This window comes from Electrona antarctica (genome assembly GCF_951216825.1).
Source record: "Electrona antarctica genome assembly, chromosome: 4".
NCBI lineage: Eukaryota > Metazoa > Chordata > Actinopteri > Myctophiformes > Myctophidae > Electrona > Electrona antarctica.
Genome location: NC_136809.1, coordinates 11,887,242 through 11,911,273, shown reverse-complemented (window position 1 = coordinate 11,911,273; position 24,032 = coordinate 11,887,242). Strand labels below are relative to the sequence as shown.

At 44.6% G+C, this 24,032-nt stretch overlaps 1 protein-coding gene across 2 annotated transcripts in view; it reads right to left on the bottom strand.

Annotated features, from left to right (window-relative positions):
* sh3pxd2aa (SH3 and PX domains 2Aa) overlaps positions 1–24,032 on the bottom strand; it is a 187,358-nt gene that overhangs the window by 6,463 nt on the left and 156,863 nt on the right. The window contains exons 8-12 of one of the 2 annotated variants that reach the window (XM_079500360.1): positions 12,293–12,410; positions 7,997–8,244; positions 6,652–6,876; positions 5,867–5,881; positions 233–282 (exon numbers count right to left, since the gene is read on the bottom strand). In XM_079500360.1, coding sequence (XP_079356486.1) covers positions 233–282; positions 5,867–5,881; positions 6,652–6,876; positions 7,997–8,244; positions 12,293–12,410 — 656 coding nt within the window. The remainder of the gene's footprint in view (positions 1–232; positions 283–5,866; positions 5,882–6,651; positions 6,877–7,996; positions 8,245–12,292; positions 12,411–24,032) is intronic. The other variant, XM_079500361.1, reaches the window with a different exon arrangement.

Here is a 24,032-nt window from a genome sequence, read left to right as displayed (position 1 = left end):
TCTCCAGGGGCCACTAGGGGGGCGCCCCGTATATAAGCCGGCAGTTGAATACCCCTGATCTACAAGCTCACGACGTGTAGTGAGCTTGTAGATCAGCTATTTTTGACACACAGCCAAATAGTAGTAACAACGAATCACTGTTGTGATTACACAAAAATGATGTGTAGCCGATGATCACCATTAATAAATGTAAAAGTACTGAAACGTCCTGTGCTGACATCTTGTGTCTTACCAAGTGAGTTTCTCTCCTTGGAGGAGGTTTTTGTCTGAGGTTTGGAGATCCTGTTGAGAGAGAAATAACACAGAAAGACTTGCAAATTAAAACAAGAATGACATTTTTGTCTGCCTTAACGCTACGTCTGGTGACATCTTAATTCAACACAGTGCAGGCTAAAGCGGCGGTGAGAAATGGCTGCTGAAGAAACCTGCGCCTGTGATTTGAAAACGAATCGCGGCAGCGTCCCAACATGAAGGGCATTAAATATTTTTAAAAAGTTCTGATCTTCTGTAACACCTATAGGTGCACTTATAGTACTTCCCTTTTTAACCCATTTTGACAAAGAAAAAGCTATGTTTCTATGTCAGTGCTTCTTCGATTTTTCAAAAATAGCAGACCTACAAGCTCGTAGCGCGCCACTCGGTGGCGCGCTATGAGCTTGTAGATCTGCTATTTTTCAATAGCTAACGCATAACATAATGCTAACACCAAAAGGGGTTCCCGCCCAAAATGGGTTAAATCTTTTGAATTGTTTCCACCCACTTTTAGCCGATTCATTAACCCATTTATAGATCTGAGGACGATTCTACAAATGTCTTCTAAATCCTGACAGTTTTCTGAAGAACGCATGTTTCTATGTCAGTGGTTCTCAAACATTTTCATGTCAAGGAACCCCCAACAATATATGTAATTGGCCGCCGACCCCCATCTGAAAACATGTTGTTTCAGGGACCTTCCAGAAGCATACAGTATAGATTTGAGTTAAAAGTGTTCGCTCTACTCTGTTAGCTAGGACAGGGGTTCTCAACGTTTTTGGCCGGGGACCCCCGAAAATGCTTTGGCAACGTCTCGGGACCCCCGCCCCGCCCGACCCCCAATATAAATTGACTGCTACAATAACCTTAAACCATTTTGGGCGGGAACCCCTTTTGGTGTTTTAAGCATTGTTATAATTTAGCTATTTAAAAATAGCAGATCTACAAGCTCATAGCGTGCCACCAAGTGGCGCGCTACGAGCTTGTAGGTCTGCTATTTTTGAAAAATCGTGAACAAATTTTTAAAAAAATAAATCTTTTTTCTTATCTTTTTTTTTAAATAATTTGGGGACCCCCTAAAATAATTTGGCGACCCCCCGAGGGGTCGCGACCCACGGGTTGAGAACCCCTGAGCTAGGAGACTAATCTTGATCAACTGGAAATCGCCCACTTCCCCTTCTCACATTCACTGGATTAGGGACACCTTGTACTGTGTAAAACTGGAGAAGGTGAGAAATGGCTGCTGAAGAAACCTGCGCCTGTGATTTGAAAACGAATCGCGGCAGCGTCCCAACATGAAGGGCATTAAATATTTTTAAAAAGTTCTGATCTTCTGTAACACCTATAGGTGCACTTATAGTACTTCCCTTTTTAACCCATTTTGACAAAGAAAAAGCTATGTTTCTATGTCAGTGCTTCTTCGATTTTTCAAAAATAGCAGACCTACAAGCTCGTAGCGCGCCACTCGGTGGCGCGCTATGAGCTTGTAGATCTGCTATTTTTCAATAGCTAACGCATAACATAATGCTAACACCAAAAGGGGTTCCCGCCCAAAATGGGTTAAATCTTTTGAATTGTTTCCACCCACTTTTAGCCGATTCATTAACCCATTTATAGATCTGAGGACGATTCTACAAATGTCTTCTAAATCCTGACAGTTTTCTGAAGAACGCATGTTTCTATGTCAGTGGTTCTCAAACATTTTCATGTCAAGGAACCCCCAACAATATATGTAATTGGCCGCCGACCCCCATCTGAAAACATGTTGTTTCAGGGACCTTCCAGAAGCATACAGTATAGATTTGAGTTAAAAGTGTTCGCTCTACTCTGTTAGCTAGGACAGGGGTTCTCAACGTTTTTGGCCGGGGACCCCCGAAAATGCTTTGGCAACGTCTCGGGACCCCCGCCCCGCCCGACCCCCAATATAAATTGACTGCTACAATAACCTTAAACCATTTTGGGCGGGAACCCCTTTTGGTGTTTTAAGCATTGTTATAATTTAGCTATTTAAAAATAGCAGATCTACAAGCTCATAGCGTGCCACCAAGTGGCGCGCTACGAGCTTGTAGGTCTGCTATTTTTGAAAAATCGTGAACAAATTTTTAAAAAAATAAATCTTTTTTCTTATCTTTTTTTTTAAATAATTTGGGGACCCCCTAAAATAATTTGGCGACCCCCCGAGGGGTCGCGACCCACGGGTTGAGAACCCCTGAGCTAGGAGACTAATCTTGATCAACTGGAAATCGCCCACTTCCCCTTCTCACATTCACTGGATTAGGGACACCTTGTACTGTGTAAAACTGGAGAAGATTAGACTCTCCTTAAATGGTTCTTCCGATACGTTTGGGAGGATATGGGGTCCATTCTTTCAATTAATTCAGAATTTGAATCCGTCTCTGCTTGAGGATGTGTGAGGTCTGCTGGACTTTTGATTTAAAAGTAACCTATACTGTGATTGGATTGCTGTGATGTAATGCGGATTATGATGTTTCGTGTACTTATGATTGTTTATAGGATGTTGTGTACTGTTGTTTTGTCTGTTTTTGTCTGCCTTTTATTTCTCAACTTTTATTGATCGTTTCATTGTTTGTTTGTCTTGTTTTCTGTGTTTGTTTTCAATGTATTTATTCTTGTACGTTACTAGAATTTCGCGGGCCTTCGGCCCGCTCATCCCAGAGTTGCGTTGCCCCGCGTTGCGATACAGAAGTCCACAGATACAGAAGTCCACAGTGACACGCGTTGTATGCAGCTGTTTTGTGTTGCAGCGCGTGCGCGCGCGCGCGTGTAGTGTTGTTGTTATCCATATATGCGCCTCGGTTCGTCCCGTTTGTTCCAGGCCAGGTGTCGACGCAGTCGTTTGTGCGATTGGCGTGTTTGCATTATTGTAACTGTAGGCATACCATATTCTGAATTACCAAAAAGGACACATGCGCGCGTGCATGTGGATGTGGATGTGCTCATGCGCGTGCACGTCGTGCACGTCGTGCATGTGCCGTGCGTGGGCGGTTCTGTTAAATTGAGATGTCAAAAGAATCTATAGCCTAACAATAAATGGATCAAATATGCTCTGTATTAGTTATGTATTTATTTAAAGCAGTGGCTGTGAAAGGTGTGATCCAGGGACCCTCATGGTTCCTTGAGGGGGTTCCAAATGGACCCATTATAGGTCTGTAACTGTGAGAGTGTAACACATGGACCCAAATGGACCCTTACAGGTCTGTAACTGTGAGAGTGTACAAATGTAACCAAATGGAGTGTTGTATAACTGTTAACTGTGATACTGTAGAAATGGAATGAAATGGGACTGTTATGGGTCCATTTGGTTTGACTCTCAGAGTTATGGGGGTCCTTGAAATTAAGAAGTTTGAGAACCTGTATGCAATGGCTTATCTGTTGTAAAAAGAGAGACCAGCCTATTCTCCAAACCATCATATGTTATGCTTTGCTAGGTTGTACGAAATAATATTGGGTCATTATAATTTGCAGGACTCACCGCGCGCACAGCTGCCTTGTCTGTGTTGACATGACATGGGCTTGCAGGACAGAACTTGTATTTGTGACAGACACATAGTTCCTTTGCAGACAATACAATGTGCTTCTCATTGGTCAGTCACAAAGCTAAGAAAACAGCAGGCGACTTTTTCTGCATGTCAATGATGAGATAGTTCTCCGCTGTCTGTCTATCTGCAGACAGCGGAGCAGCCAGCGAGCCTTTCTCTGATCTGCGGTCGGGACCAGTGGTAGTGGTGTGAGCGTGCAGCGCATGCAGAGTTATGAAGAATACACATTCCGGGGTTCGGGCTGAAAGTCCACCTCTCACAGTGTTTTGCCACTACGAACCATTGAACGTGCATTGTAATACACATTGGTGTGAATGGTCTGTGAGCGTAGCGATACACTACAGGCGATACGTGTGAAACCCCGGACATTTGAAGGAATGTATAAAACCACCCGGACTGGCCGGACAGGCCCCCAGAAGAGGACGTATGGTAAACTGTGTATGTAATCGCGGCGCTGTCCATCCAAGTTAGAATGAGTGTGTGTGTGTGTGTGTGTGTGTGTGTGTGTGTGTGTGTGTGTGTGTGTCTGGCTGCCCTGTGTTTTGCAGCGTGGGGATCGCCATGTGAGGGGGCTAGCCAATAAGGGCCCTGTGTTGCATGTGGAGAATTCTGTAGGTTAGTGTGTGTGGTGCAGCCGAACGGGGTGGTGAGAACATGAGGGGGATGTAGCACAGCAATCGGTGACCCCTACATTAAGCTGTGTTGCTCCCAAGATGCAGTGCAAATGCGTGTTGTAAGCAACCGTAGCCAATGGGAAAACAGGATGCAGTGTTGCCAGGTCCGCGAATTGTAAGCGAGTTGTAAGTAGCGTGTTGAATGGCATTTTTTCTGGGCTTGTTTTCATAGACGTGGCAACAAATTAGGCGGGGGTGTCGATGCTTGTGGCGTGTTTGTGTTTATTATTGATATTGATATTGTTTGCGAGTGTGGACGGGAGCCGGCTTTAGTGGCAGTGCGATGACAATTTTTACGCGGCTGGTGTCGAGTGTGGCCGTGCGGCGCGACATGAGGAGATAGCCGTGGATCGACGCGGAGGGTAAGGCTGTGTCGTGTTAGTGTGTTGTTGCAGTGTGTGTTGCAGCGTGTTGCAGCGTGTCAGTGACGTAGTAGCTGGTGCCTTTTGTTCCTGTGCGTGCTTTTGGGCACATGTTTTCAATTGTAATATAGGATACTTGTGGGGTTTATTAAAACACATTTTGTGCCCAAAACGTCTGTGGACGTCCTGGGTATTACCGCACGTGCATAGCCCAAGACGTCTGTGGACGTCTTCCAAAAAAAATAATAATAATAATAATAATTTTTTTTTTTTTTTTTTTATTAAAAAAAATCAGAAAAATCAAAACACTTTTTTTTTTTTTTTTTTAACACGTGGTGCCAAAGTTTGTGTTTTCGCCATTGAGAATGCATTTGGCGTTTAAATTAAATAACTCAGAAACTATAAAACATTTCAAAGTAAAAAGTTCCAGCATGTGTCTCCACAGTCAGCTGAATTATAAAAAATGTGAATGGATTTTCTAGGTGAAAGTGATTTTGGGCAGTATTGCGTGGGCTCTCAATGTGTTAAGAGAAGCTGTTAATGCCACCATTTATAATTTTTCAACTCCAGTATTTAAATAATGCTTCTGTGAAAAAAACAATAAACAAAGTTATAAAAAAAAAAAAAATAATGCGCGGTGGCGCGCTATGAGCTTGTAGATCTGCTATTTTGCGCCACATTTTCACGATTTAAAAAATAGCAGACCTACAAGCTCGTAGCGCGGCACTATTTTTCAATAGCTAAAGTATAACGTAATGCTTGAAACACCAAAAGGGGTTCCCGCCAAGAATGGGTTCAATTTAGATGTCTCCCGACATCAGACATGAGGCAGACATGTACAGTATGTGAGACTACTAGACAATAAAACAATGTGCACACACACCTCCAAACACCTCCCCATGTTAGTGTGCGGTTAATTAAGACACCACTAAAACCAACCAACCAAAATTAGTGAAAGAAACGCCTTTTTGTTATTTCTCAAAAGCCACAAAATATAACCTCCAACCTAATAGCTTACCTATGGCATCAAAGCCTAAACAAGAGAAGAACAACAATATTGTAAGCTCTTTTCATATGATAATTCTTTTACATACTGTATGTCTGAAACGTATATAACAGTTATTAAACAGTACAACATTCAGCCACTAGAACTAGATGTCCCACTTTTACAACGCCACTGTTGCATAAGGTTCGCTATTTGCCTGTCGATTTGTAACCTTGTAAAATAGCAACGTGATGGCTGCCTCATAAGAACATGTTTAGGGGTAAAACACTCCTTACACAGATCGGTGAACCAATATCATACAGTGCTTGCTCCATGCGCTACCCGCCCCTCTATACCCTCTATGTTTGCAGATCTGTAATGTTCAGGGCTATTTCAGTATGGAACACGTTACCAACTATAATCACGGAAGCACCCAGTAAGGCTAGTTTTAAGAGGCTCCTTAAGAGACACCTGATCATTTACCCCAATTTTATAATTAACTGACATCATTTAAGGGGATGTCTTGTTTAGTGTTTTTATTTTCTCTGTATTTTTAATGTCTTAAATGCATTTGTATTTTGTATTATGAATGTATTTTTTTCAAGATTGCACCTGTTTTTATTGTGCAGTGTTATTTTTTTATTGTGTTGTGTTATATGTATTGTTTGTCATGGACCCCAGGAAGAGTAGCTGCTACTTCGGTGGCAGCTAATGGGGATCCATCTGAATAAATCTGAATAAATCTGAATACCAGAAAGCACGCTGGCTGGGCCAGGCTACATAACCGCTCCACAAGTCCACCATGATGGTTTACTCACCGATCTCCACGCGGTGCGGTGCCACGCGGGCGACAGCGGGCGACCCCGGCTCCGCTCTCCCTTTGCTCTCCTGCAGGGCGGCGCTGGCTCCCACCAGCACGCACAGCGGACTGTTGGTGCCGTGGCCGGAGCTCGTGGCACTCAGCCGCCGGCCCGTCTCGGCGTTCAGGTCCGAGCTGCACGGCATCATGGGAAGGCTGATCTCGCTCTTGGAGATGTGGCGCTCTGGGCGTGGTGGAGGCAAGGTCATTACAGGTAACCAAAACTAACAAAATGACGGCAACTTAAATTAGAAACATTTCGTTAACCCAACTAAGTAAAAAGTACAATAAAAAAATAAAATAAACGATAACTAACTGAAACTGTATTGTGTGTTTGCAAAACGGACTAAAACAAACTGAAATCATCAAAACGCCTCAAATCATCAAAGCGTCTCTGGCTACAATCTGACAAATAACCGAAAGTATTAAAAAAAACTAAAACTATTAGCATTTTCTAAAAGTAAACTAGTAAGAACTAATAAAAAGTAGCAAATCCGCTCTAGAAACACATTAAAACAAATTCAAAACTAACTAAAACCAAACTAAAATACCGTATCCAAGAAGAATGCCACACTATTCTAACCTTGGGTGGTGGTGGCTAACCTTGGGTGGAGGAGGAGGTGGTGGTGGTGGAGGTGACTAACCTTGGGTGGAGGAGGAGGTGGTGTTGGTGGTGGTGGTGGTAGTGGTGGAGGTGACTAACCTTGGGTGGAGGAGGAGGTGGTGTTGGTGGTGGTTGTGGTTGTAGTGGTGGAGGTGACTAACCTTGGGTGGAGGAGGAGGTGGTGGTGGTGGTAGTGGTGGAGGTGACTAACCTTGGGTGGAGGAGGTGGTGGTGGTGGTAGTGGTGGAGGTGACTAACCTTGGGTGGAGGAGGAGGTGGTGTTGGTGGTGGTTGTGGTTGTAGTGGTGGAGGTGACTAACCTTGGGTGGAGGAGGAGGTGGTGTTGGTGGTGGTTGTGGTTGTAGTGGTGGAGGTGACTAACCTTGGGTGGAGGAGGAGGTGGTGGTGGTGGTAGTGGTGGAGGTGACTAACCTTGGGTGGAGGAGGTGGTGGTGGTGGTAGTGGTGGAGGTGACTAACCTTGGGTGGAGGAGGAGGTGGTGGTGGTGGTGGTGGTGGTAGTGGTGGAGGTGACTAACCTTGGGTGGAGGAGGTGGTGTTGGTGGTGGTGGTGGTAGTGGTGGAGGTGACTAACCTTGGGTGGAGGAGGTGGTGTTGGTGGTGGTGGTGGTAGTGGTGGAGGTGACTAACCTTGGGTGGAGGAGGTGGTGTTGGTGGTGGTGGTGGTAGTGGTGACTAACCTTGGGTGGAGGAGGTGGTGTTGGTGGTGGTGGTGGTGGTGGTGGAGGTGATGGCGGCCGTGCCCGCCTCGCCGTCAGCCTGGATGTCCTTCTCGCTGACGGACTTCTTCTGCAGCAGGTTGCTGATCTCCATGATGTTGCCGATGATCTCCACGGGGCCCGTCAGGGTCTTCTTGCGGGGCGACGAGAAGTCCTCCTTCACCTTCTTCAGGTAGGAGGCAGGCGCCCAACCTTCGGTCCCTAAGTACCTGCCAAAGGCACATCACAGAAGGGTGAAATCAGCCCTTCTTTTTTTTTCTTTCTAAATATTTCTTCGGCCGAATTCTTTTTGTTTATTGACATGATTTGTCAGGAGCCGAGTTGGCTTTCTCCGAGGCTTAAAGGTCTTTAAATAAATACTTTCTGAAACATCTACGGGAAAAATGTATGGGAAATTATCTTCCAGGCCGCTCGTCGGGGGCGGGGCTGCGACGCTCTATTGCCCTATAACCTTCAGGCAGTACTAGTTAGTTAGTAGTTAGTGGCGCTAGTGCCAGGAGGTGTTCTACCCAACACCAGGGTCTACATATCTCAAAGTATAACTACAGAGACAATGTGCTCCAGCCACTGCACATGTACTATACATTTTTGAGGCGCGCCAGCCCCTCCTACGTCCAGCTTTGTGCGTTTGTGTGTACTACACCATAGCGATGATTTGATTGGCTGAGCACCCCATGGCGATGATTTGATTGGCCGGGACAAAGTCGGTATTGAGGATAAAAAGTGAGGATAGAAAAGTGAAGAGGGAAAAGTGAGGACGCAAATTGTGATTGGCCGGAATTAGATGATGCATGATGATAAGAGCACCCCTCACTTCACACGGGTGTGATTCTATATATATATATATATATTTATACTGTATAGACCCACAGAGGTCTATACTTGGTCCCCTCTTTTTTCCCCCTTCCTACACCAAATCTTATTGCCCAAAATAACCATGTAAACTCACAATATGTCACGTTGTAATGCATTGACTAGTGTGAGCTTATAGATCTGCTATGCTATGCTATGCTATGTTATGTTTCATAATTTTTACAGAATGCTCAGAATAGAGACGCTAGGGTTATAGTTGTTAAAATGTGTTCCAGATTTCAGTTCAAAGTGTAAATATGGAGCCGTATAAAGCGCCCAGATTTAGCCGTTCACCATTGCTGTGCCATATTGTTATTTTTATTTGCCATTATGTAACAGTAGGTTGGCAAGGCACACATGGCTGGCATACACACACACAATCATAAACATTGTGCACATAGGCTGTAAGACTGTATAAGCAGAACTAATACGCTGTCTGTTACAACAATATTGTAATTGCAGCGTGGAAGGGATATGGCCTGGGGCTGATAAACAGACTATAACATGCATAACCTTTTATCACTCATCATTAGAATGCTTAATGAGTCAGCATAAAGGCTGTGTGAAACAACAACCAAGATTCCAGATGTAAGCAAGTCATGGGGTTGTTGTTGGTGGGCCTGCACTGGGGACCAGCTCAGTGGCCTTGTGGTTAGAGTGTCTGCCCTGAGACTGGGAGGTCGGGGTTCGATCCCACCAAAGACTCTAAAAATGGGACCCAGTGCTTCCCTGCTTGACACTCAGCATCAAGGGTTGGATTGGGGGTAAGTCCCTGCGACATACTAGCGTCATGTCCAGGGGGTGTACTTGTACATCAAGCTGCCTCACGCTACAGAAACAGGAGATAGGCTCCTGCCCTATGAGCCTCATGGCTCGGCAAGGATACTTACTACTATTACTTACTGCACTGGGGACAGTGTTGATTTCGCAGACGAAAAGAATGTTCGTCGACTACCCTTCTGGCCCCAAAACTGTGGAACGCACTTCCCGTTGCAATCAGAACTGCAGCATCACTCCCGATCTTCCGCCGTAGTTTGAAAACCCACCTTTTCAGACTCCACCATGGCCCATAGCACTTACCCTACCCCCTTAGACAGCACTTTTTTAGACTTAGATAGCATTTGAAACAGACTTATAGCATGTCATGTAGACAGCACAATAACAGTACAGCATAGTATAATATATATGTATAGCTTATATGTATAGTGTCATTATATATAGATATGTTCTAGTTATGTTCTTAGCTTACGCATGTTTCTTGATAAATGCTGTTTATATATGTAATGTATTCCCATGCTTTTTGTTCTTGCTTAATGTAAATCACTCTGGATTAAGAGCGTCTGCTAAATGCCTAAATTGTAAATTGTAAATTGTACCTTTTTTTCACTGACGAAAACTAAATGGAAACTAAATGAAAACTAAGCTATGATGACTAAAACTAAGACTAAATATATTGACAATTTCATCAACAAGTAAAAACTAGACTAAAATGTTAGGAAGGGACTAGTGGACAAGAGATAAGGTCATTTTACACTTGCCGGTTGCATGTTGAAAATAGCTGATCTACAAGCTCAGAACGTGTCGCAGCGCGACACGCTGTGAGTTTGTAGATCGTCTATTTTCATCTGTTGCCAGATTCTGACTGGAGTAAAGGTACAAGAGGATTGTCATCAAAATATAGCCTACTAGAGACTACCTACCAACATAAAAAAATATTACATAAGTAAATTACAATTTACAATATTACAATATTCTTCCTCTGAGATGTAGCAGAGTAGAAGTATGTGGAAAAATTGACATACTGAGGTAAATAAAAGATACATCAAAACTGTACTTAACTACAGTACTTGGTTACTTTCGTTTTCATCACTGTTTTTCTTTTATTTATTTTTTTGCTTGTTTTCCAACTCTGCTGGTGTCTCATACCCACTGTGACCACCAGGGGTCTCCATAATAACAAACAAACGGATAGCCAGAAATGCACTGTCCAAAATGGCCCACAGAGAAAAGCATGACTCACAAATCCATGGAGAAATATAATTCATCGTTATACTCCAAAACAGTTCACTGTGCACCGGATTACCCTCCACTACAAATATTATACTGTAGCACGTGTGCGTGCCGTGTCTGTGTGTGCATGCGCGCGTGCGTGCGTGCGCAACAGATGTAACAAAGTAGCATGTGCTAATCATCAGCAGTGCCCCAGGGGCCATGAGGAAACTATACAACTGGCAGGAAATACATGTTTGCAAACACATACACACGAAACCACAAATGCACAGCGTGCAAATTAATATCACCAAATACATGACGTGTGCGTGCATACAGGTGTATGAACACACACACACACACACACACACACACACAGAGACAGCAGGGAAACGACGCAAAGCTGTGTTAATGGTTTAATTTCTGTAACAATTAGGCCCAGATGAGAGCTAGCAGTCCACACTGGCTTGATCACCACTCTAAAAATAGACGGCACCACTCTGTGGAGCCGTTCACTCTGAAAGCAGATGGTCACACTGAACACTCAGTTCAGCCATTTAGCTGCAGCAGCCGAACGGTCTGCATGCGTTCACTTCAAGGTGAATGCTGAATGCTGATCTCTCTTTGCTTCCCTTTGCAATGGGCTGGCTGAGGCTCTGAGCAGAGTACTGATCAGTGTGGGGTCCATTTAGAACAGTGGTTCCCCAAAGTGGGGTTCCGGGGACCCCTAGGGGTCCTTGAGGGAGTTCCAGGGGGTCCCCAGCTGCTAAATGATAATTAGGAACCAAATGGACGCTTATGGGTCTGTAACTCAGAGAGTGTACAAATGGAACCAAATGGACCCGTTACACTCTCAGAGTTAAATTAACTTTGATTTTACAAAAAATTGGGGGTCCCAGAGATAGAAATTCTATTAAATGGGGGTCCATAGACTAATGTCAAACTGTGGGTCCTTTGAAATTAAATGGGTTGAGAATCACTGCTAAAGCCGTAAACATCTTCTCTTATGGGGGTCCCTGGCATATATTTTTCAAATGGGGCTAATTAGTGTCAATTTGGGGAACCACTGAACCACAACTATAACCAGAACCAACCCTGAAGGTGGAGGTGTGAAGGAAAAAAGTAATTAAAAAAAAAAGCTAAAATAGCTGATCTACAAGCTCACAGCACATTGCGATGTGACGCGTTGTGAGCTTGTAGATCGGCTAAAAACCGAGTGGCGCGCTACGAGCTTGTAGGTCTGCTATTTCTGAAAAATCGAAGAACGACTGACATAGAAACATAGCTTTTTCAGAAAACTGTCAGGATGTCTAAGACATTTTTAGAATCTGATCTCAGGTCAAAATGGGTTAAGGGTGAACCTCACCTCACCAAGCTGCTGATAATCAGTATGGATCACTTGGAGATGGTTCTCACCTGATGTACCACCAGCCCTCCAGGTTCTTCTGGATGACCTCCACGGTGACCCCTTTCTCAAAGGTGACCTCGTCCTTCCCTTGACTGCTGTACGCCTGCACCGTCATGTACTTCTCCTCTAGAGGGCGCAAAGAGAGAGAGAGAGAGAGATGCATATTTTATATAGAATAAAATGCCTTCTAAGTTCTAAATCAGTAGTTCTCACACTTTCAATATGTTTCAAAAGTTATAAAAAAATCACACCGTGTGAACTGAGAGGTGTAAGGTCTTATATAGACTGATCAGCTGTGGTCTGACGTAATGTCTGACGTAATGAAATCACACCCGTGTGAACTGGGTGACCATAGCAACCATGCTCATTTTTTGGTACGAACAGACACGTAAACTAACAAAGCTGAAATCACACCCGGGTGAACTGGGTGACCATAGCAACCATGCTCATTTTTGAGTGGTGTAAACCACTCCTACAACTGGCTTTTGTGTGCAGAAAAAAATGAGCATGGTTGCTATGTTCAAAATAATTTCTGACGTAATTAAATCACACCCGGGTGAACTGGATGACCGTAGCAACCATGGTCATTTTTTCTGCACAAAAAAGGCCAGTTGTGAAATCACATCCGGGTGTGATTTCATTACGTCAGATCAGAGCTGATCAGGCTATATAATACCTTACCTTATATAATAATAATGATTTCATTACGTCAGACATTACGTCAGACCACAGCTGATCATGCTATATAAAACCTTACACCACTCAGTTCACACGGGTGTGATTTTTTTTGGTACGGACAGACACGTAAACTAACAAAGCCAGTTGTAGGAGTGGTTTACACCACTCAAAAAGTGTGTGACAGGTGTACAAGCTCGCAACATGGCACAAAGTGACACACTATGAGTTGTGCATCTGCTGTTTCTGAATAACCAACACAAAAATCAAAAATCAAAAGTGACAGATGAACAGTAACACAGATGCTTTGCTTCCCCAGTTTTGACGGCTTAAGTCATTCTCAAAAGGACCCCATAACTCTGAGAGTGTACAAAGGGTCCATTTGGTTCCACGTGTACACTCTCAGAGTTACAGACCTCCACAAGGGTCCATTTGGATCACCCTCAAGGAAACTCGAGGGTCCCACGAGAACCACCGAGCTAAAATCAAAGTTAAGAAGTTGAGAAACTGTAGCTCTAAGCACAAGTTCAATAAGGAAGATCTCTCTCCCACACACATCTGTATTGCTGGGGAGTCGGGACGCTTCCCAAACATCTCCTTTCATTCACAGCTTGAAGTGGAAGCACTTCTAGCCAATCTGCAGTCAGCCAATTAGGCGATTGGACTCACTATAGAGGGTATGCGTGTGACATCATCATCAAACCCGGAAGTTATGCAGGAATGCCTACTGAGTGGCAAAAAACTACTTTCTGGCGTTGACAACCCATGCATCCAAACAGAAAAGTCCTATCTGATTGCATTAAACAACATTAAACAATGCTAAACTCACTTTGCATGTTGCTTTGCCACTCGATTGATTGAAAATTGTATTAACAGTTTGCAGAATTACAGTACATTTCAAGCACAAACTCAATACAAAGGCTGTTAACTGTAAGTGGACGACCCAATTAAGCATTACACTTGTTTACAACAGGGTCCACCATGTTCAATTCATCAAAGATTTGCCACTCGATTCACTTTAAGCATGCGCATACCCTCTATACAGTACACGCCTTTAAATATCACTGCCTCTGACTTTGTCATTCTCTTTTCAGCGAGCATACGATGTAGAGCATGAGATGTATAACGCCGCTAACTGAACAGACACCTCCATCATAGCACCGACAGTCCGACGCGCAATAGTCCGACACCCTTCCCCAAACCTAACACTAACCGCAGCCGGAAGCCACCGCCGGTGAGTCTTAACCAGCCACATATATCGGACTATGAGTACGTCGGACTAACGTATTGTAACAGTCAGTATGCAGTGCCAGTTGGTGCCACAGGGTGGTGCACTGCTCCCTTTTGTTTTGCTGTGTGTAGAAGATCTGACGTCACTTCCATTATATGCGGGTACTATGTTGTACCCAGCGCAGTGTGACTGTAGTGTGACTGTAGGCTCCGTTCACTTTTGTTTATTATATTAGTGCTGTCTGCCGTGAGACCTGGCTTAATATGGTCAATACTGAATCAATGCTCTATTAGTTGGCTGCCAAATAAACCAGCTTAGTGACATTCATCTGTGTTCGTGTGAAATACCTGGACTGACATCTATTCTGCTGTATCCAGTCCACCATAGTCTACTCCCTGCTCAACACATCACAGTATGTGTCCTCATACTGTACATAGCACCACTGTATTGGAATTGGAGATATGAAGTCAAGCCAGACTCTTTAGTCTTTAGTACTAGTGTTACAAACAGAGAAAGTACATCCTGAGTGGCTCTGTAGTTAAGTTAATTATATGCAGAGGGAGAGTCATGGAGTCAACATGAATGCAGTGTTGTCATCAAACAGGCTAACCTCCAGAGGAAACAGTACAGTAACTGTGCCGTGAAGCCAGAGGCACAATAGGGATAGGGAAAAGATGTTAAGTGTGACCTACTTAAGAGGCTTTCTCCATACCAACGTACAGCCAACCTACATCCATATACTTATCGCCCTCGTCCTAAAATAACAACACGCATTTGGTTCCATTTGTAGATTCTCAGTAAGATTAACAAAATGAAAAATGAAAAAACACAACAAGTCATATGGAGATACGAGGTTTTCTGCCCAACAACGGAGATATGCCGCTCAAATGCATTTTCTTTAACCGTGATATAAGGAAAGCATTGCACGGTGCTTCCTAGGGAGGAATGAAGGGATGGCTGATTTGATAGGAGAGCGAACAGGAGGACCGAAAAGGAGGCTGTCAAAAAGGAGTGTGTGTGTGTGTGTGTGTGCATGCGTGCGTGCGTGCGTGCGTGCGTGCGTGCGTGCGTGCGTGCGTGCGTGCGTGCGTGCGTGTGCATGTGTGTAATGGGAAATCAGCTGTGGAAGTCTGTAGGGGGAAACAGCGCTTGTAGTTGCTTGCATCATGAAAGTGCAAAAGAAAAGGCCGACTGACAGACGACCTATTTCTTAGCATCTGATCACACTCTGTAATGACTAGTTATAGCAAGGTGACACTCAAAGCACAAAACCTCCTCTTTCATTCCCAAGACATTACGGTGGACTGTGTGGAAGGGATGGGTGGGAACAGGGGGATTGTAGAGAGTAGATGAGAGGTGATGTAGAGTTGATGTAGAGGTGAGCAGGGCAGTACAGACCCAGGGTGGGTCAGGGAAGTGAATCTAGTAGATCAACAGACTTAACTATTGACAGCTCCTTTTGTCCCTCCTTTCCCCCCCCCCTATACACCACCAGTTGTTCTCAAACCTTTTCACGTGAATTTGGCCGTGAACCCTGTTCTGAAGAAGCTTTGTGCCAGGAACCCCCAGAAGAGAAGATGTTCAAAATGACTTGCTAGGCTTGTTGTGGTTAAGGACAAGGTCCCAAAATATGGTATATTCATGCCTAAATTGTACCATATTTTGTCTCACCGCGACATTTGGGTGACAGATGTGTGTGCTGTATGCTTACATCCATTCACATGTACAGTAGTAGATGTTTTATGTACATTCTGTGTTATAGGTGGAGTTTATCCAGAGGCTGTACAACGTTCCTCTCCTGACTCCAGAGCAGCTGAGGTCAGACACAGAGGCTGTACAACGTTCCTCTCCTGACTCCAGAGCAGCTGAGGTCAGACACAGAGGCTGTACAACGTTCCTCTCCTGACTCCAGAGCAGCTGAGGTCAGTAGGTGGAGTTTATCCAGAGGCTGTACAACGTTCCTCTCCTGACTCCAGAGCAGCTGAGGTCAGACACATGTGTTTATCCAGAGGCTGTACAACGTTCCTCTCCTGACTCCAGAGCAGCTGAGGTCAGACACATGTGGAGCCCAGAGGCTGTACAACGTTCCTCTCCTGACTCCAGAGCAGCTGAGGTCAGACACATGAGTTTATCCAGAGGCTGTACAACGTTCCTCTCCTGACTCCAGAGCAGCTGAGGTCAGACACAGAGGCTGTACAACGTTCCTCTCCTGACTCCAGAGCAGCTGAGGTCAGACACATGAGTTTATCCAGAGGCTGTACAACGTTCCTCTCCTGACTCCAGAGCAGCTGAGGTCAGACACATGAGTTTATCCAGAGGCTGTACAACGTTCCTCTCCTGACTCCAGAGCAGCTGAGGTCAGACACAGAGGCTGTACAACGTTCCTCTCCTGACTCCAGAGCAGCTGAGGTCAGACACATGAGTTTATCCAGAGGCTGTACAACGTTCCTCTCCTGACTCCAGAGCAGCTGAGGTCAGACACATGTGTTTATCCAGAGGCTGTACAACGTTCCTCTGCTGACTCCAGAGCAGCTGAGGTCAGACACATGAGTTTATCCAGAGGCTGTACAACGTTCCTCTCCTGACTCCAGAGCAGCTGAGGTCAGACACATGAGTTTATCCAGAGGCTGTACAACGTTCCTCTCCTGACTCCAGAGCAGCTGAGGTCAGACACATGTGTTTATCCAGAGGCTGTACAACGTTCCTCTCCTGACTCCAGAGCAGCTGAGGTCAGACACAGAGGCTGTACAACGTTCCTCTCCTGACTCCAGAGCAGCTGAGGTCAGACACAGAGGCTGTACAACGTTCCTCTCCTGACTCCAGAGCAGCTGAGGTCAGACACATGTCTCTGTACAACGTTCCTCTCCTGACTCCAGAGCAGCTGAGGTCAGACACATGTGGAGCGCTGTGTGTGGAATGTCTGGGCCTGAAACTAGGCTATAGCAAGTGGTGAGTGTGAAGTAGATGGGTGTGCGTGTGTGTGCGTGTCGTCCTGTATGCGTGTCGCCATGTGTGCGTGCGTGCGTGCGTGCGTGCGTGCGTGCGTTATATAAGTTGTGAGGGCCAAAGCATAGTAGAATTTGAGAAACAGACATTGATAGAACCATGTTCCTGCTCCTCACAAGATAAATGGATATTTGATCTATTTAAAACAATAGATAAAATATACATTTTAGATTTACATGCCTGATGCCTGATATATAGTTGGTTATTGTCGCACACCAAAAATAGCAGATCTGCTATTTTTGGCTTTAGATTAAAAAGTTAAAAATGGCCATGACCATGACCATGGTAAAAATGTTGACGTCCTCACAAGCATAACACAAGCAAGTGTCAGTAATAAACCACTGCTGCATATCCGACATGCGAGAGTGAGCGTTTAACAGATGCACTTCAACGGAAAGTTTTATGTTTATATAACGCAGTTTAAAACGTTGTGAAACATTATTTTCTTTACAGGTGTTGACGGAACGGCGTGAATCTTGTGTGTGTATGTTTGTGTATATACTATATAGTGTACGGATGTGCCATGTGTCAGTGCGACCACATATCTGTCAGAGAGAAAGAGGTTTGTTTTGTGTGTTTGTGTGTGTGCGTGCTGCACGCATACATTTATCTTTGGCTAGCGGAAGCGCACTGTACGTGTTCCAGCATGTCTGTGTGATTGGCCCAGCTGTCACACAGCGGACACGGAGCAGTGAGTTGAGTGGGCGGTCAACAGCAAGTGCACACGCAAACCAGCGCACACACACGCACACGCACACACACACGCACACGCACACACACACACACACACACACACACACACACACACACACACACACACACACACACACAGATCAGATAAGGGAATTTTCTACACTAAGGGGGAAACGGCTCCTAATGAACACATTGAGGTAATTTATTCTGCTTTAAGCGTATTTAAACCAGTGGTTTTCAACCCTTTTCATGTCAAGGTCCATTATTTATTCGCCATTTCAGCCACAGACGACCATTTGATGACATCAAACACAGAATACCCAACACAGAATATTTTGTTGTCGTTGGATAAGATTTTGTCCACAATTCCATGCTGTTAGGATAAATAACAGGCAAATGTTGGTCAAAATAACAATTCTTCTACATTCTCGAATAGAGCACCGAAGTCTGACGTCGATATCGGTAGAGGGAGCAAATCCACAGGTTCATGTACTTTTTATTTGCATTGTAATCCCCATAGGGGAATTTTAGATCGCCTCAAATAAGAACTGTGTTTGAAAAATACACCCCGGCCACTTCAGTCATATATGGATATGAAGAATCAAGAGAGAGAGAAAACGCTATTGTTACTGTTACTGAATTAGTTACATTTTCGCTGTATATGACTGACTGACTGTCGCAAATGATACAGAGACACCTCCCTGACAATAACGCCGAGACAGCTTGTTTATTTTTGGACCACAATGCTTATATGAAACGATTTTAAGATGACCCCATGTTATTCTCCATAGAGAAATTACTTCCGTGAACCAGGGGAATCGAGGGGATGAGCGAGTGACGTCAGGACTTCGGCACTCTATTGTGTAGACCTCTTGTAAATTGAGTAATGCAGATGTTTAACAATAATTTTACTCTTGAGAGCGTACAATGAAACCAAATGGACCCTTAAAGATCTAGACAGTATAACGGTCCATTTGAAACTCTACGTCATTTAGCTGGGGACCACCCGGAATGCCCTCACTGGTTCAACCACTGGTTTAAATAGCGTATCTACAAGCTCACACCACACACGTGATCTTGTAGATCTGTCAGCAGCCGGCACTTATATGCACACACGCATGCGGGAAGGCAGAGCACGGACGCACACACACAACAACGCACTATAGCATCAGCCTGCGGTTTGGATCTTTATTTAGCAGGATTAATTTACTTCAGCGCCAGTGTGTGATTCGCTCAACAAAGTGGTGCTGTTCAACAGCCTATTGCATTAAATTGTTCCTCTAGTTCATATATAGGTCAAAGAACTCATCAAAGGCACTGCTGACTTCACACTGGCTGTGATTTGGGCTGTTATGACATGCTCATAATTAGGGATCGGATGCTATAGGGTTCATTTAAAGTAACTAAGTAAGATTTTGAGATATTTGTACTTGAGTATTTCCAATTTTCAGTACTATTACTTCTATCCCACCACATCTTAGAGGCTTGTACTTTTACTCCACTACAATTATTTGAAATCTTTAGTTATAGTTACTTTATAGATTTTGATTTATTAGCCTATTACAAAACATACATTACCGACTTCAGCCCTATACACAGTACATTTCAGCCTTTTGAAAGTAACCGTATCTACAAGATTGTGAGCGTGTAGATCTGCTATTTTCAAAATATTTTTGTACATTTTATACATTTGAAATCTTGCAAAAATGGGAGTACTTTTACTTCTGGTACTTTAAGTACATTTTGATACCAATACTGTGGTACTTTTGAATTCCTGACTTTTACTTGAAACAGAGTATTCACCACCAGCAATAACATCATCGTTGCTGTCGGGCAGAAACATCTTATCTCCATATACTAACCTTTTGTGTTTATCTGGTAAATTAATGTCATACTTGATATACTTACAGCGTCACACAAAACTAGCAGATCTACAAGCTTTTGGATAGGGGTCGAACGATTCACTATACCTCCCGATTCGATACGATATCGATACCTAGGGTGCCGATTCGACTTATATTGCGCTTCTTAAGTACTGTATATTGCGATCCGATATTAAATATTAGATTTTCCCAAGTTACTTTGCTTTTATTACTAGAACATGGACGGACGGTGGATCTATGTGTGTTGACACATTTGGAATAATATCCAGGGATTAGGTTCCTTGGCCTGCAGCGTCACACAAAATGTTCTCTTGGGTTCCCTGGCAAAAAACCACCTTTTCAGATGGGGGTCCGCGGCCAAACGCCTATCAATTTGGGGGTCCTTGACATGAAAAAGTTTGAGAACCACTCCTCTAGACGGATCGACCCATAGGCGCCACGGCGTGCCAGTGTTGACAAGACACGGTTCTCTGTGTCACCGTCGACGCTGTCGACAGCCTTTTACTGTCAGCAGTCAATTACTGCCATCAGAAAACCAGGAGTAAACTAAATACAACCTCACTTAACAACTATAATACGCTCCGTAATGTAACTTGTGTGCGAGGTGCCGTTTATGGACAAAACCTTACATGACACCTCCTGCTGAGTTAACGCCCCAATGAAATGTATGTGTCAGCAAACGGGCAGGGAGATCAAACAAGTGCTTTTTTTTCATCCATTAGCCAAGTATCATCTCCGGAGTCATAAAGTCTGAATGATCTCTTCATCGCTCTTGTCCTTTTGCCGCCACAGCTAAATCGCGGCGCATCTCGACACGCGTGCAGAGAGCTGTTAAATCTTCACTCAGTCCATTCTTATCTCGGCCTCCGTATAATGCATTAAATTAGCTGCCTCACATCTCATCATCACAGCTAGAACCATGCACTTAAAGGGTTAGTTTCGATTTTTGGAGCTGTAGGAAATACTGGCCATTAATATAGTGGTTGCAAAAGTATTAATTGGTTGCCTGGGTCACGTGGTGGGAGTTCTGGTCTGGTTTTAGTGAATATTAAGTAGTTCCGGGCATTTGGTGGGGGTCACTGGGTGACTGGGTCACGCATTAAAAATAAATGAATCCACAAAACTAGCGTCATTTGTATTGTTGACCTATTTCTACCATATAGAGCAACTTTTGTTCAACGTTGACCCCCCCGTTAGATCACGTGATATAAGAAAAGATCAAATAAACAAAGCACCCTGGCTATTTTGCAAGGTATGTGACTGAGTTTTATAATGTCTGAGAATTCATTTTTTGGATAAATTAATAGTATTTTACCGTCAGTTGATGCTTGATGTGAGTGAAATCGCTGGAGTGATTAGTTTGTCTTATTAAAAATGTTTCAATCACTTTCAATATTGTTTTTTTTAAGTTAAAAAATAGCAGGTGTAAAGTTCAAGCTCATGTTTTTTTTGTGGCTTTCACCTTTATTTTATATTTTTTATGGAGGGACAGACAGTAGGCTGACAGGAAATGGGGAGAGAGATGGGGGGAAGACATGCCGTAAAGGCCGTCGGGATCGGGAGTTGAACCCGCGGCACACTGCCAGACTGGATTACCAGCCAAGGTGCCTGGACCGCTGAGCCACAGCCCAGGCCTAGATCTGCAATTTTTTAGTCAACGCTAAAATCTAAAATGACACAGATGCTTTTGCGGTTTTAATGGGTTAAGCCTGACTTGTACTTCATGCTTTTACGTGCCAAGCTCACAACGTGTCGTGATGTAACATTATTTTCATCATTACAGTTGCTAAATTAAGCATCAATAGGCTTGTTCCCACTCATGTGTACTGCTAGATCCTTTCAATCACCCGAGGACCTTCCATGGGGATCCTACTGACAGGATGGGGTACGAGATCAAACATAGAAGGAAAAACAGAGAGATCTACAGTACGTGTAGGAAACTAGAGAAAAGAGCATGAAAGAGTCAAGAGAAAGAAAAAAATAAGTAAAACGAGTTTCCAACATGACTTCAGTCAGCAGTCAGTGGCTTTCACGGTGGGTTTATTTTGTATGATGGAAAATAGTGCTACTGGTCCAGGAGCCGTTAGTTAGGTCGCATGCATGCAGCGTGTGCCAGTTATCTTCTCCTGCCAGTTGAAAACTCTGCTCTCAGTTCGGTCTCCTTGACTCTCTCTGTGACCCTATGGTTATAAAGATATGGCGCCACGCTATCCGCCACATGAATCATGCCAGCCACACACAACTGCATGTGCTCACAATGCTGTGGATAGACAGGCTATAGGCACTAGGCAGGGAGTCACAATGCTGTGAATAGACAGGCTATAGACACTAGGCAGGGAGTCACAATGCTGTGGATAGACAGGCTATATAAGGCACTAGGCAGGGAGTCACAATGCTGTGGATAGACAGGCTATATAAGGCACTAGGCAGGGAGTCACAATGCTGTGGATAGACAGGCTATATAAGGCACTAGGCAGGGAGTCACAATGCTGTGGATAGACAGGCTATATAAGGCACTACGCAGGGAGTCACAATGCTGTGGATAGACAGGCTATATAACGGCCGGGCTCCACCGGGCGCGTCAGCGTCGCGTCAGTGTCGCGTCTCCGTCACCGTCAGGGAATGTTCCCTTTTTAATCAATGATGGCTCCACTGCCCGCGTTGCGTTGCGTTGACGGAGACGCGACGCGTGCATTAAAATTGAACCGGTGCGTTTTTTGACGCACGCGACGGAGACGCAACGCGTCCAGTGGAGCCCTGGCGTAAGGCACTAGGCAGGGAGTCACAATGCTGTGGATAGACAGGCTATATAAGGCACTAGGCAGGGAGTCACAATACTGTGGATAGACAGGCTATATAAGGCACTAGGCAGGGAGTCACAATGCTGTGAATAGACAGGCTATATAGGCACTAGGCAGGGAGTCACAATGCTGTGGATAGACAGGCTATATAAGGCACTAGGCAGGGAGTCACAATGCTGTGGATAGACAGGCTATATAAGGCACTAGGCAGGGAGTCACAATGCTGTGGATAGACAGGCTATATAAGGCACTAGGCAGGGAGTCACAATGCTGTGGATAGACAGGCTATATAAGGCACTAGGCAGGGAGTCACAATGCTGTGGATAGACAGGCTATAGGCACTAGGCAGGGAGTCACAATGCTGTGGATAGACATGCTATATAAGGCACTAGGCCGGGAGTCACAATGCTGTGAATAGACAGGCTATAGGCACTAGGCAGGGAGGGAGTCACAATGCTGTTGATAGACAGGCTATATAAGGCACTAGGCAGGGAGGGAGTCACAATGCTGTGGATAGACAGGCTATATAAGGCACTAGGCAGGGAGTCACAATGCTGTGAATAGACAGGCTATAGGCACTAGGCAGGGAGGGAGTCACAATGCTGTTGATAGACAGGCTATATAAGGCACTAGGCAGGGAGGGAGTCACAATGCTGTGGATAGACAGGCTATATAAGGCACTAGGCAGGGAGTCACAATGCTGTGGATAGACAGGCTATATAAGGCACTAGGCAGGGAGTCACAATGCTGTGGATAGACAGGCTATATAAGGCACTAGGCAGGGAGTCACAATGCTGTGGATAGACAGGCTATATAAGGCACTAGGCAGGGAGTCACAATGCTGTGGATAGACAGGCTATATAAGGCACTAGGCAGGGAGTCACAATATAATGCTGTGGATAGACAGGCTATATAAGGCACTAGGCAGGGAGTCACAATGCTGTGGATAGACAGGCTATATAAGGCACTAGGCAGGGAGGGAGTCACAATGCTGTGGATAGACAGGCTATATAAGGCACTAGGCACTGAGGGAGTCACAATGCTGTGGATAGACAGGCTATATAAGGCACTAGGCAGGGAGTCACAATATAATGCTGTGGATAGACAGGCTATATAAGGCACTAGGCAGGGAGGGAGTCACAATGCTGTGGATAGACAGGCTATATAGGCACTAGGCAGGGAGTCACAATGCTGTGAATAGACAGGCTATATAAGGCACTAGGCAGGGAGTCACAATGCTGTGAATAGACAGGCTATATAAGGCACTAGGCAGGGAGTCACAATGCTGTGGATAGACAGGCTATATAGGCACTAGGCAGGGAGTCACAATGCTGTGAATAGACAGGCTATATAAGGCACTAGGCAGGGAGTCACAATGCTGTGGATAGACAGGCTATATAAGGCACTAGGCAGGGAGTCACAATGCTGTGGATAGACAGGCTATATAAGGCACTAGGCA